This window comes from Neltuma alba, unplaced genomic scaffold (assembly GCF_004799145.2).
Source record: "Neltuma alba isolate B1F8T4 unplaced genomic scaffold, ASM479914v2 tig00012508_pilon, whole genome shotgun sequence".
NCBI lineage: Eukaryota > Viridiplantae > Streptophyta > Magnoliopsida > Fabales > Fabaceae > Neltuma > Neltuma alba.
Window position 1 is genome coordinate 15,516 of NW_021636976.1, and position 13,354 is coordinate 28,869.

The 13,354-nt window shown below is 37.0% G+C and overlaps 2 protein-coding genes across 2 annotated transcripts; one reads left to right on the forward strand and one right to left on the reverse strand.

Moving 5' to 3' along the window:
• Positions 1-193: 193 nt before the first annotated feature.
• Positions 194-6,034, forward strand: LOC114727804 (tubulin gamma-1 chain). Its single transcript, XM_028914556.1, has 12 exons — positions 194-514; positions 1,210-1,410; positions 1,757-1,868; positions 2,466-2,866; positions 3,175-3,228; positions 3,300-3,404; positions 4,159-4,233; positions 4,357-4,401; positions 4,578-4,706; positions 4,820-4,924; positions 5,003-5,078; positions 5,434-6,034. The coding sequence occupies exons 1-11, from the start codon at positions 386-388 to the stop codon at positions 5,063-5,065; spliced, it is 1,419 nt and encodes a 472-aa protein (XP_028770389.1). The 5' UTR covers positions 194-385; the 3' UTR covers positions 5,066-5,078; positions 5,434-6,034.
• Positions 6,035-8,661: 2,627 nt separating this feature from the next.
• On the reverse strand, positions 8,662-11,144 carry LOC114727828 (probable WRKY transcription factor 53). The gene is made up of 3 exons (XM_028914598.1): positions 10,552-11,144; positions 10,329-10,457; positions 8,662-9,534 (listed from the first exon to the last, which is right to left on the reverse strand). The coding sequence occupies exons 1-3, from the start codon at positions 10,860-10,862 to the stop codon at positions 8,943-8,945; spliced, it is 1,032 nt and encodes a 343-aa protein (XP_028770431.1). The 5' UTR covers positions 10,863-11,144; the 3' UTR covers positions 8,662-8,942.
• Between the last annotated feature and the right edge of the window lie 2,210 nt (positions 11,145-13,354).

Sequence of the window (13,354 nt, forward strand, 5' to 3'; positions counted from 1 at the left end):
CAACGAAAGTTTATCTTTAAAAACAATATGACCGGAAAAAAAAAACGAGGCGAAAAAAGAATATATTAAAAACAATCTCATTATGCTTTTACACCCGGGGTAAAAAATCTCGTTAGTCTCCCCCAAATAGGAAGGTTGCCGGCCCAAAAGCGCACTGGAATGCCACCGGAGATATTTTCCCACATTTTCTCGTTAATTTTCCATATCACTCCCACCTCCCACCCACACTCTCACCCTCACTGTCGCTATCATCTCTCGTCCCTTTTCTTTTTTAAAAGGGGTTTCCCCGCCACGCCAGAAGGAATTCGCTTGAATTCTCCTGCCGGAGCCGAACCCTAATTTCCAGTGAAGCAAGCAGAATCTTCACAAAAACAACAAATACAATATGCCCAGAGAGATCATAACGCTTCAGGTTGGACAATGTGGGAACCAGATCGGCATGGAGTTCTGGAAGCAGCTCTGCCTCGAGCATGGCATCAGTAAAGACGGCATCCTCGAAGACTTCGCTACCCAGGTCCTTTTCTAGCCTTTCGTCTATGCCTTCTTGTGCTTGCTGTGTTGATGCGTTGAAGATAGGTGGATGATTCTGTGCTGGGCACAGTTGATGGTTCATATCTGAATGAAAATAAATTTAATATTTTGGCGCTATGACGGTTTCTGATAGCTGACACTTTAGCTAATTTTCTGGAGGACATTTGGTGGAAGGGAAAGAAATGGATTTTATAGTGACAAAATGAAAGATCAATTAATATCTTGAAAAGTTTTATTTCATTTGCCCCTATTTGGGGAAAACTTGTGGACTTCGGTCTATTTCTTTTTCTCTGTGGCTTTAAATTATGACAGAGCCACTGAGTCTGCACCACAGCTAAGGGCGAGGGAGGAAAAATGGGGTTGGGGTTTTTTTTTGGGGGGGGGGGGGTGGTCAGATGGAGCTAGAGCGAGAGCCTGGGGGTTTGCAGATGTCATGGGTAAATGAGTAGGCAGGTAAGGATGGGAAAATGGAAATAGGGGTGGCTCAAGTTCTGTCTGACCAACTAAAGATTCTAACTTACAGTATCAAGGTTTTTCAGTGAACGATCTGACAGTTGTGTTCATTTTAGTTGTCGAGGGTGTTGGCAAAAGATGCAGAGATTGGTGCACAACCGAAAGCAACAAATATGCATTATTATCTGACTGATCTATATTCTTATTTTGGTGAAAATGCTGCAGGGAGGTGATCGGAAAGATGTATTTTTCTATCAAGCTGATGATCAGCACTACATACCACGAGCTCTATTGATAGACTTGGAGCCAAGAGTTATCAATGGAATTCAGAACAGTGACTACCGAAATCTCTACAATCATGAAAACATCTTTGTATCAGATCATGGAGGGGGTGCCGGAAACAATTGGGCCAGTGGATATCATCAGGTTCTTTAATAGATTGTCCCATAATTAAGATGCGCATCATCCTTCAACAACATTAAATTTTCTGCAACAAAATCTACTTCCACCTCCAAAGTTTCCAGTAATTTGTGTGATGCTCATGAAAATCTACTACTGATTAGGTGTTTGGCACATCCATATAGAAAAATAATGTAAAATAATAACATATTTCTACTGTGGCATTTGGAATTTGTCATTTGCCTTTTTAAAGCTTAGAGGAAGATCTTTCCCTATTTGGTCCTAAAATCTGAATAGTTATGAGAGGTCTCTGTTTCTTTTTATGAATGCAAAATAACTTGTGGGGCTAATGTATTTGTTGCTTTCTGACCAGGGAAAGAATGTTGAAGAAGACATAATGGACATGATTGACAGGGAGGCAGATGGCAGTGACAGTCTTGAGGGTTTTGTTCTGTGCCATTCAATTGCTGGAGGAACTGGTTCAGGTTTAGTTACTCTCCTGCATCTTTTGTTTTCCATTTCTTCATTTCCTTTCTTTTTCTCTTGATGAGGAGTTTTGCATTTGGTCATTTGGTGCATTCATAGAATTACAACGTTGGCGACAGATCCTTTTAATTTGCACCTAGAGCATAGCTGTAGTATCCTAACCAAAATTAAGTTGTTCTAACACTCTGCGATATGGAGTTGCGCCTGTTGGCTTAACACCTCCAACTTAAGTTTAAAAGTGCTCTAATATACGTAGATGACTTGGATCTCTATCTAGCGTTGGGCAAGGTATTGAGAAGTTGGAAATTTGGGAATTTCTCAAATATTTCTTGCTCGTTTGGAATAAAGAATACTGACACAGACACGAGCCACAGTACTGACATTGATTTGGCAACATGACAAAGGCTGAAGTGTCCTTGTGAAATTTAAGGTGTTGCATACTTGCATTGTTTTTAATATCAGTGTGTGCATGCTGCAGACAGACACAACCCTTTTTTAAAGTGTCCTTGTTTCATAGCTTTCTTGGGTTCCATTTGTTACAAACAATAGTGCTTATGTTCCTAGTGCTTTTTTTTAATACTGATAAAGCCATACAGGTATGGGTTCATATTTGTTGGAGGCTCTAAATGATCGCTACAGCAAAAAGCTGGTTCAGACATATAGCGTGTTTCCTAACCAAATGGAGACAAGTGATGTGGTGGTCCAACCATACAATTCACTTTTGACACTTAAGCGGCTCACACTTAATGCAGATTGTGTTGTCGTTCTTGATAACACTGCACTAAATAGAATTGCTGTTGAGCGCCTTCATCTGTCAAACCCAACTTTTGCACAAACAAATTCCTTAGTTTCTACTGTGATGTCTGCTAGTACAACTACTCTTCGTTATCCAGGATACATGAATAATGACTTGGTTGGTCTTCTGGCCTCTTTGATTCCAACACCTAGATGCCATTTTCTAATGACAGGATATACGCCTTTGACAGTGGAACGCCAGGTGAGATGAATATATTATGTTTGTATTTGATAATTCTTTAGAGCATGATTTATGGAGCATTAAATGTTTTGTTTAAGACCCACTTGTGGCGAGTTTTGTTGCATTATTGTAAAAAATGATGAGCTGGAATGAGTCTATATTGGGATTACCAACTAATCTCTTTTTCAATGTCTTCTGCTGCCTCTCTTTTTTTCCCCCCTTTAATTTTATTGATGTGTGATTGTGCGTGTGCGTGCTGCAAATAAGTTGTGATTCTTCGTATTATATATCTGAAGAAATATTTGGAATCTTTGATGATATCCTGGCAGGCTAATGTAATTAGAAAGACCACAGTGCTTGATGTTATGAGAAGACTTCTGCAGGTACCATTACCACTTTAACATTTATCCATTTAAATGGCTTTTCATTCTGCTTATATTAATGATCCTGGCAGGCAAAGAATATTATGGTTTCTTCATATGCTCGTACAAAAGATGCTAGCCAAGCAAAATATATTTCAATTCTCAATATCATTCAAGGAGAGGTTGATCCAACTCAGGTAATGTTAGTTTTTTTTTTTTTTTGGGTGAGGAACCTCTATTCTAAAAGTTGCAGCAACTCATTTCACCTGCCTGCCTTTTTCTCTGGATATAATGCCTTGTCTCTTGTATTATTGAATCCTTCACATTGCACTTTATTGCTTGTTTGGAGCATGAATGGAAGCTACTGTTTCTTAGCTTGGCTGAATATGGCTTAAGTTTCATGCTATATCTTGAATCTTTTGATAGAGCATGAGTGCTGTGCTTCTGATTGATGAGTTTGAAATTCCTTGAAGTCATGCTTCCTTCAATTTCTGAGCAGTAAGCTCAAATATCGAGTAGATGACTTGAAGGTAGTGTTTGCTCTATAATTTCCCAAGTACTTGGAGATTTACGCAGGATAAAACAGTTCATAATTGATGTGTTGTTCATGTCCAATTATTGACTCCCCCGCCCCCACCCAATATAACTCTTGCCCAATCATTTTTGGGTAAATTTTAACTTCCAAGGACCTGGTAATTATTGATTCCTGTTGAGTTGAACTGTTATGTCTTTTTGTGATCAAAGACTTGCATGCCTTTTCCTGATTGATATAAATTTTACAAACAACCCTTGTCTTGTATTAGCGGAGATCATTAATAGTGTATTTGTTTTTAGTTTTTGTCACATCACATCGCACTGTGTGGCTTCCCATGAAATGTTTGACCCCTTTTTTTTTGTTTTCTGGTTAGTTAAACTTTTAACTGTGATACATCATTTTTCCTTTGGATTCAGGTTCACGAAAGTTTGCAGAGAATCCGTGAAAGAAAGCTTGTTAACTTTATTGAATGGGGTCCTGCAAGTATACAGGTGTCGCTTCTGTGGAAAAGAAACTGAAAGTAGTGGCATTTACGTAATCTTGTCTCCTGCATGTGGTTATTCATGGTAGAAATTGATCTTATTTCCTTCTTTCATGTTTTGCACTTGTGGCAGGTTGCATTGTCTAGAAAGTCACCCTATGTTCAAACTGCACACAGGGTACGACTCTATCCTTCCACAATTTTTTTTTTTGGGGGTCAATTTCATATTTTGTTTCGCTGGGATAACATTGGATGTTGGTTCATGCTTCTCTTAAAAATGACTGCTATTCCTAGGGAAGATATTGAACAAATTAAGAATAGAGATAAATTTATGACCTGTACTGTCTCTGGTAGGTTAGCGGGCTTATGCTAGCAAGCCATACAAGCATCCGGCACCTTTTTAGCAAGTGTTTGAGCCAATATGAGAAGTTGAGAAAGAAACAAGCATTTCTTGACAACTACCGAAAGTTCCCTATGTTTGCTGTAAGTGGACCAACTTCATGACAACAATGCTGCATCTGTTGAGAACTTCCTGGACCTCATCTGATGTTAATTTTCAAAACAACCCCCGCCCCAAAAAAAAAAAAATTGCACAGGATAATGACCTGTCAGAATTTGATGAATCGAGGGACGTTATTGAGAGTTTGGTTGATGAATACAAGGCCTGTGAATCCCCAGATTACATCAAATGGGGGATGGAGGTAGGTGCTATTTTCATTCAACTTCTTCATTCTACTCATCTTGCGTGCTGCTAATTTTTTCCCCCTCGACTTATATAGGACCCAAACAATATGCTGACTGGAGAAGGCAACGCTTCAGGAGCGCTAGATCCAAATCAGTAGTGTAACATGCCAAGTAAGCTATGATGAGCTATGATGAGGCAGGCTATATATCTATACATACTGCATACTGACCTCATTGTCTGGGTCTCATTCCACCTTCTTTAACTCGTAGAAAGAATTGAGTATGAAAAGACGAGGAAAGTTTAACTGTATTTTCTTGTTGAACTTTGGTTTGCTGGTTGAGTGTGCAAGTATGCTTTGTATTCTTTATTGGCTTGTGAACCAAGCATTGAAGTTAGGACGTTAGAACATACTACTCCGTGCAAATGTTCTATTTAATTTATTAATTTCCGCCTCCTCCCAGATCAAATCAAAGCCTAAATTATCTTTCGGATTGCCAAGTGATCAGTTTGAACCACTTATTGCAGGCACAATTGATAGAATGAGAGAATTGTGTCGAGACTCAAAGGTTTTTGACGAGCTTTTGTATCAGATGCTCTGTGGTGCTGTATCCCATTTCTTGTACCGCTACCCATCTGGACATCCATACATGCAAAGACTGAGTACAGGATCTCACTGTATTTACATTGTAAGAGTGCAGAAGTTTGATTGATTGCTAGAATGTAGAGAATTAGAGGATCGGATTTAATTATTTGGGTGATTCTGCTTCTTGTGCGAGTGAATATTAGGTTGTTCAAATTCAGTAGAACGTATTGTTAGCTGTTTCCCCACGTGGAAAGGTGTAATACGTCATCTGGTGTATATCTTAACTTGTTATGAGTCTCCCAAACTGGCATTTGCTTCCACAAAAGGCGATTGCTTCCCCACTATTGCTTGGCTGGTTATGGAGCAAGTATATGACTAGGAATTAGAAGAATTTTGTAAGATTGACATGCTTGTGTTTTATGTTAGAACTTGAGTGCTCTCAAAGGGATAATCAATGACTCGAAAAAACAAGTTAAGGTACATTCAGCACTCGAAAGTGTTTTCTTGAGTACATTCAGTATTTTAAAGTAGTTGATTATACAATTTTAATCCTAAATTAATTTTTATTGTTCAACTCTAATAGAAATTTGACTTTGACTGTTAACTTTTGATCAAAAATTATCCAGGTGTCAGCTAAATAAGACTGCTTACATAGCAATATGTATTTTTAATAATTTTTCCCTCAAACCCCGAAGTCGCCAGACACGTTTATGCTGGAAATTTCAAATTATTCACCCGATTCGGTAGACGGAAATTTCTGGCACCACGGGGAAGAGCATTATTCAAAGCCAAAATATTGGAATGCTTTGGATTTATCAATTATCAACTAATAAATTGCTCAGAAAATTTGATAGGGCATTATGTTTCAAGGAGGCAACAATGCTGAGTCTTGAGCTACAGCAATGGAAAAAATTTGATTCTCAGCCTCGATGTTTTCACAGGATCAATAAACATTGAACTAAAATCTGTCTTGAAAAACGATATTGAATAAGGCCAAAAAATAAATCCGACTTTCATTTTCTCAACTTTTGCAGCAACCAAAGAGACCATATATCAATCCAACCTATTTTGGGACGAATGTGGCATCAGTCGTGGGGTATCTGGAAAGGTGAGAAGAAATGGACAAGGCAGGGTTGAAGGTTTGTGTTACTGGTGGTTCTGGCTACATCGCAGCTTCCCTCCTCCAAAAGCTTCTTCTGCAGGGTTACACTTTCCATGCCAGACTCACATATATTCCCCCCCCCCCCCAATCTACATCCATCCATCTCTTCCCTCTGGTCTCTTTCACCTCTTTGAGTAGTAATCGATGTGAATATATATAACACACACACACACCAAAGATGAATCCAAAGTAGGGGTTCCGAGAAGGCTGCCACGTACCTGCACAGACGAGGCTAGCATGTGTTGTTATTGGAAGCAGATATTAATCCAAAGTAGGGGTTCTGAGAAGGCTGCCACGTACCCGCACAGACGAGGCTAGCATGTGTTATTGGAAGCAGATATTTATGTATGAGCCTCAAGCCTGTGATCATTTTCAATAAATTTCAAAATTTCTGAAGATCACTTAGCTTATTGATCATTTGAGATGACATCAATATGAAATGTGTTGTAATAAGCACTAGACATGTCTGCCTACAAAGCAAAGTTAATAAAGAATGAAAGAAAAAATTAATTGTACGCAATCATTGAAGCAATGATGTGTATGGAATCAGTACAGGAGTTTAAAGGAAGCAACAGTAGAAGCAGCGAAAGAGATAGCAAGGTTTTGCTTCAAAGCAAAAGCAGTACTGAGAAGACACTTTCTGCATCTCCACTTCGACCCCTCTTCATCATCTTCCAAACTTTCCATATATCAATGATCTTCAGAATATATATGTGTGTGTGTGTGAGTGTATCTATAATATGTTGTGAGTATATATTTTGATGCGCTTGTGGATGGGCTTGTTGCAGAACTACACAGAATCAAAAACTGAGAGTGAGAGAAAGATTCTGAGATATGACAAAGGTGGTAGATTTGGATTCAGAAACATCCCAATGGTTTACGACGTCTTCTGCATAAAGAAGGCCTCTCATCTCAGGGGCAGATTATTCTTGGTTGCTTCCTCCTTCAATTCGTTTCTTCTGCTGATATTGCCAATTACTAACTTCAATCCTCTCATCTGCATAGGGACCTGATTCAAAATCTAATAAAACTACAGGGCTGCCAAATAAATTTTCTCTTATAATTAATATCTCATGTCTTCTCACAAGCAAGTTGTACATTACTACATATATGATAATGTTATTAATGATTGCAATCTATTACTAATAATCTTATATCTTATTATATACTCCTCTAGTCTTGTTTATAAGTTCAAATTCGAGGAGAGGTATGATCTATTTTATAAACTGTAATCTAAGTTTGTCTTAGCATTTAATGTCTTTTTTTAAAAATTATTTATACTCTCTAATCAAATTTTCTTATACATTCTTTTTTTAATTTATTATAAGAACATATTTGAAAACAAAAATATATTTATAACCTCTTTATTACTTTTACCTAGCTTTAAATAATTATTCATTATTCATGGATTGGTTACGTGGAACTTATAATAAAATTGAGAATGTACATCATTCAACGAGACATTTGACTTCAGTCAAACCGGAGAGGCCATGTAAGGTATCTCTGAACCATTCTCATTTGATACTGCGAGGGCCTGGATGTGCCACGTATCTAAGTTTAGCCCTGCATTATTGGGGCTTTAGAAAAGTCATATTTTCTAATCTTTGACCATTTTTATATGCTCATCATCGTCAAAAATATAAACCTTACAAGTGTTATCAATGCCACAGCAAGAAACCGTGTAAAAGAAACCCAAGACATTGAAAGTCAAAATTCCTACATCTCATTATAATGTGTGAGGCTGGTCAAAAAGGAAATTATAATGTGTGAGGTGTTAATAATTTTATTATAATTATGAAAGTTCATCTTAAAAAATAACCCATCTCCTAGGATGTCACAATAAAATACTATGAGCCTTTGCTATTTTAATTCATCTGTTAATTTTAGTCATATATTCCAGTAGTAAAAAGTCATATACTTTCATCTACGCTTCTATTATAAGAAAATTTTTTTGACTCACTGAACTTCATATGCAAGAATCGCTTGTAAAAATCGATCATGATCATCATTAAGCAATAACAGGAGTGAGAACTCCTTTCATTTATTTCATAATCTTAGGCCTACTGAAGGCAAAATTAGAAATATGAATAGCTTCGAACTAAAGTGAGAAAAAACTACAGAAGTATACAAAAACTACAGACGACCTCATCATTACAACTTTCGTACAAGGAAACTGTCTAAACTAGCAACCCAGGTAAGTTTCGCTCATGATTTTTGCGATGCCTTACGTACTTCTACAACTTAGCAGCCAATGGTACAGAGATTATGGAGCTATTATGGTGAAATTTATCAGGAAAATAGTTCTGATACGTTGAAAGGGAAGTTGGAGTCAAAATCTAAGAGATCCAGATCATCTATTGGGGAATTGGTGACTGAAGTTGGAGCTGAAACTATGTCAGTGATATCAGACTCTGAAGTCTGCACATTCAGACAGAAAATGTTCGATTCCGAGGTTGCTGGTGAGATTAACTTGGGAGAAGGCAGGCTTTCCAGGAAGTGGTTTTGCATCAAGGGCTCGGAGAATAATAGACTGTCTTCATCCTCAGACCCCATTGACGCAGAAGGGAAGCAAAAGGGTGGGAAAATGTCCTCCTTTGTGTCCAGTTCCTCTGTTTTAACCTCAAACTCTGCTCCAACATTTAGAAACGCTTCTGGGTTTAGTCCCACTGGTTTCTGTTCATCTCGATGGTTCTGCTTTGGATTTTCCATCAGACCCATCTTTCTTTTTAATGGCAATGTCTTCTTCACATGAGAAGCCTGAGTGCATGTGTGTCTTCCTCTGTAGGTTATCTCAAGAATTGTTGAGTCATCATCAGATCTTTGAACTTGTTTTGTAGCCAGACAACCTTGTACATTTCGGTGGGTACATCTGTAATATCCTCTGCAATATGAACCACTCTTTGTCAGAAAACAAGGAAGCAGCCTTAATAATTCGAAGACAGATGTGGAAGATTCATTTGAAAACGCACCCCAAGTGTTTCACATGGAAGGGTCTACTGTTTGATGGAAACTCGGGGGCACAATTTGGTATTTACCCACAAAATGACTATTTTAAAAAAATCTAACGTGTGGTGTGGGCCTACCCAACCACCCATGAAAAGGGCATTTTAAAATTTCTTGAGAATTCAGAGGCCTACCCCTTCTGTTATTCTGGTCTTTTAGATGTTTGTCTTTTTTTTTTTTTTGGGGGGGGGGGTTGTTTCTGTCATGAACTGCGAATCTGGACTCGTTCTGTGAGCACTGGGAGGGCAACAAGTACTGCCAAATTTATAACGCCATTATTGACACTTCACTTCAAGTTTCGCCACTTAATAATCTTGTCAGGTTGTTCTTAGTACGGATGCGTCCCCTCTTGATCAACTCAAAAGTGAAAACTCAGTGCATTTATCTCATGCCCCCATCGGATAAGGTTTAAAAGGAGCATTATTACACAATAACTCTTACTGATACTCTTGTCCTTGCTCTTTTATAAAGAGTCCACAAGATTACTAAAATATGATCAATACTCTTGATCTTGGTTGTGACAGCTGAATTACTCTCAAGTAAGGAAAAAACTAATCAGTAGATTTTCTTCCACCAGGCAAGCTAAAAGGTTGGATTCTAATTGTCATTTTCTAATGCACACAGAAGAGGAATTTAGTTTGTGGGTGATAAATAAAAGGTTGAAATTCTAACCTTGGAAACTTGGATCCCAGAATATCCTTCTGCCCATACTTTCTCCAGCTATAACCGTCATCCAGAGACCCTTCAAGTCCTGTTCCTGAGCAAGCCTTCACTTGCTTTGTCCATCTAGGCATGGACTTTCTGCAGATTCCACATTGGAAATCAGACCAAAAACCTCAGAATTACAGAAAAGGAAAGGAACCAGAAACTGGGCAACTCTTTTCTAGTACATTACCTTTTCTTGGAGGAATCCTTGTGGTTAAAATCTTGGTCCAAGACCTCGCTTCTGGGGCTGCCACCAATCAACGAACAGAGAGAGTCCATCATCATGTTGCCATTGATGACGCAAGTCTCTCCCACATTAACTCCCCAATTAAGCATGGAGAGAGCTTTCTCATAGGATGAAAGAATTTTTTCTACCAAGAGCTCCTTCTCTTCAAGAGATGAGGAAGAAGAAAGACGGGTACAGAGCTGCTCTGCAGACTCCTTCCCTTGGATTAGCTCACTGATCAGACTAAGCTGTTCCCACTCGTTGGTCTCTTCCATTTTTCTAGAGAAAAAACAGATTAAGACCCAGCAACAACAAAAGATGATATTTCCCCTCTCAGAATTCAACTGAAGATAAGCCAAGGGACTCAAATGCTCCCCATGAAGATCAAGAAACAGGGGGCATTACAGGTGTATAAATACAGACTTACTGAATTATATTCCTAAGAACAGAGAGAACAAAAGATGGTGAGCTGTGACTGGGGTTGTTCAAAATGGAGGAGATATAACATAAGAGGAGGATCAGAGGGAGAGATAGAGATAGAGAGGGAGGGAGGAGGGCGTTTCTTAGCGAGGAAGAAGAGAGGAAGAGGGGGGTAATTATAAAAGAGGGTGGCAAGAGAAGAGAACAGAAAGGACATGTTTTGTCCAAGGTGGGTCCATGAGAGGGGTGGGACTTTCAGTGGCAATTTTGATAAACTGGAGGAGAGAATTGACTATTTCAAAGGCAAAGCATAACCCATGGGAAGGGTTAGGAAAAGGTGAGGAACATGAGGCCCAAGGAGTGAGCAATTACCAGGAAAAAGCATTTGAACATTCCTCCTCCCTTTCTTTCCACTTTTTGTAGCCACACAAGTTTTTGTTCTTCTCCATCCCTAATGTGCAAATATGATTATTTTCTAGAATCGCTTTACTTTTCAATCATATAGGATTACAATGCATTATCTAATCTACAACTGTTTAGATTGTACAATCCTCCATTTTCTACACTAGCTTGAAAATTTTTCAAGTTTTCCCGCGGTCTCCTGTTTGATGATTATTTCTTGGAATTCGAATATAATTCAGTTTCATCAATGCTGTTTGTCTACATAAAATAAAAACCATTACCATGCAATTCTTTTGAGAATCAATTGCTTTGTTTGTTCTGCATATATAGGATTTTTATCGAAGACTTTGGTATGCTGCTTAATCTGAGAACTTAGCTACTTTTGTCTATTACATTAATTATTTTATATTCAGAATATCCGCATGTAATGGGCCATTTTTTCGAAATTTAAATGAATGAAATTCAGTGATCCAATAAATAAGAGGGTTATTTCAGGAAAACAAGACTATCATAAATTATTGACGCTTTAATTAGAAAAAAATAATTTAACTTTTTTTTCCCTAATCTTTATTGGTCGGGTAAAATATTATATATTTAGAATTAAAGGTAGTATTTAAAATAAAACATAATTTGGAATAGAAAAATTATGCTTAGAACACTAACTGAGCCGTTTCAAAAAATTGTATTTGAAACATTAAAATACATATATTGATCATAAAAAATTAAGAAACAAATATCAATATGTGCACGCGTATTTAATATGCAATCTAAGGGAATATAATATTTTTAAAAGAATTCATGACTTTCTTTCCACACGCGACAGTGACCTACTAAAATGTAGTTGTATGATTTCTATCACCTATATGTGTGACTTCCCGGCCGTCGAATCTTTAGTTAGGGAAAAAAAAAGATTTAAAGAAGAATAAAATCAAAATAATTAACTGAAGAGATAACATGAAAATGACAAAAATGAATAAATAAAATAATATGCGTACAGTGTAATTAATTGGGAAAAAAAAGTGATTGAATAATAAAGCAGATGGAATAGAGAAAGGGACACTGAAGCTGGAGGCATGTGCGACACATGAGTTACGTTCTTAATGATGTTGACCCCTTCTCAGTTTTTTTTTTCTTTTCAATTCTTTAATTTGCTTTCTCCATTTTATTTACTCTTGGAAAATCTACAAAAGTTACTAAATTTTATATCAAATTTAGTAACAATATTTTAATAAATTTTGACAATGTTAAATTTATAAATAACAACACATTTTTACAGAAAATCTTTATTTAAGATTTAGTAATTTCAAAGTTTTATTTTATGAGATTCTCCCTCTACTTTTTCTGATTTTTATTTTCTTTTTTTGTCATTTATGTATACATCACATAAGAATTTCAATCCCGAAATAAATCTATTGGCTCTGCCCATATTTAACTCTTTTTTTTAAAATTTGATTAATGGTTTTTCTTTTTGAGACTTAGCGCGTAAAGGGTTTTCGTCTCTCCCAATAAGTGCTCTTCTCGATATTCAAACTCATGTTCTCCTCTTTATAAGAGTGAAACAACTTATTATCTCAACTAACAGCTTGTTGATCACTCCATCCGTAGTAATTGAATTAATTTTTAGTGGCTACTCGTTTTAAATCCTATTGTTTACACAAGTTGATATGGCCCTTGTGTCTTTGTAGTAATAATTTTTTGAGATGATTATAAATTCTCAACAATATGATAACAAAGAGAACTCATGGCAATCTACGTGAACAAAGAAACAACAAACAAATTTAATCCCTTCACATGCAATAGGACCATTATAACTTGTGTATAATAACCCCAACAAAACCCATGCCTGCCTTATATTTTACTCTCTTTCGACTCTTTAATCTAAATAACTAATTTATAAATATTAAAAAAATCAATTAAGTTAGTTATTCGTAATAAATATTTTGAC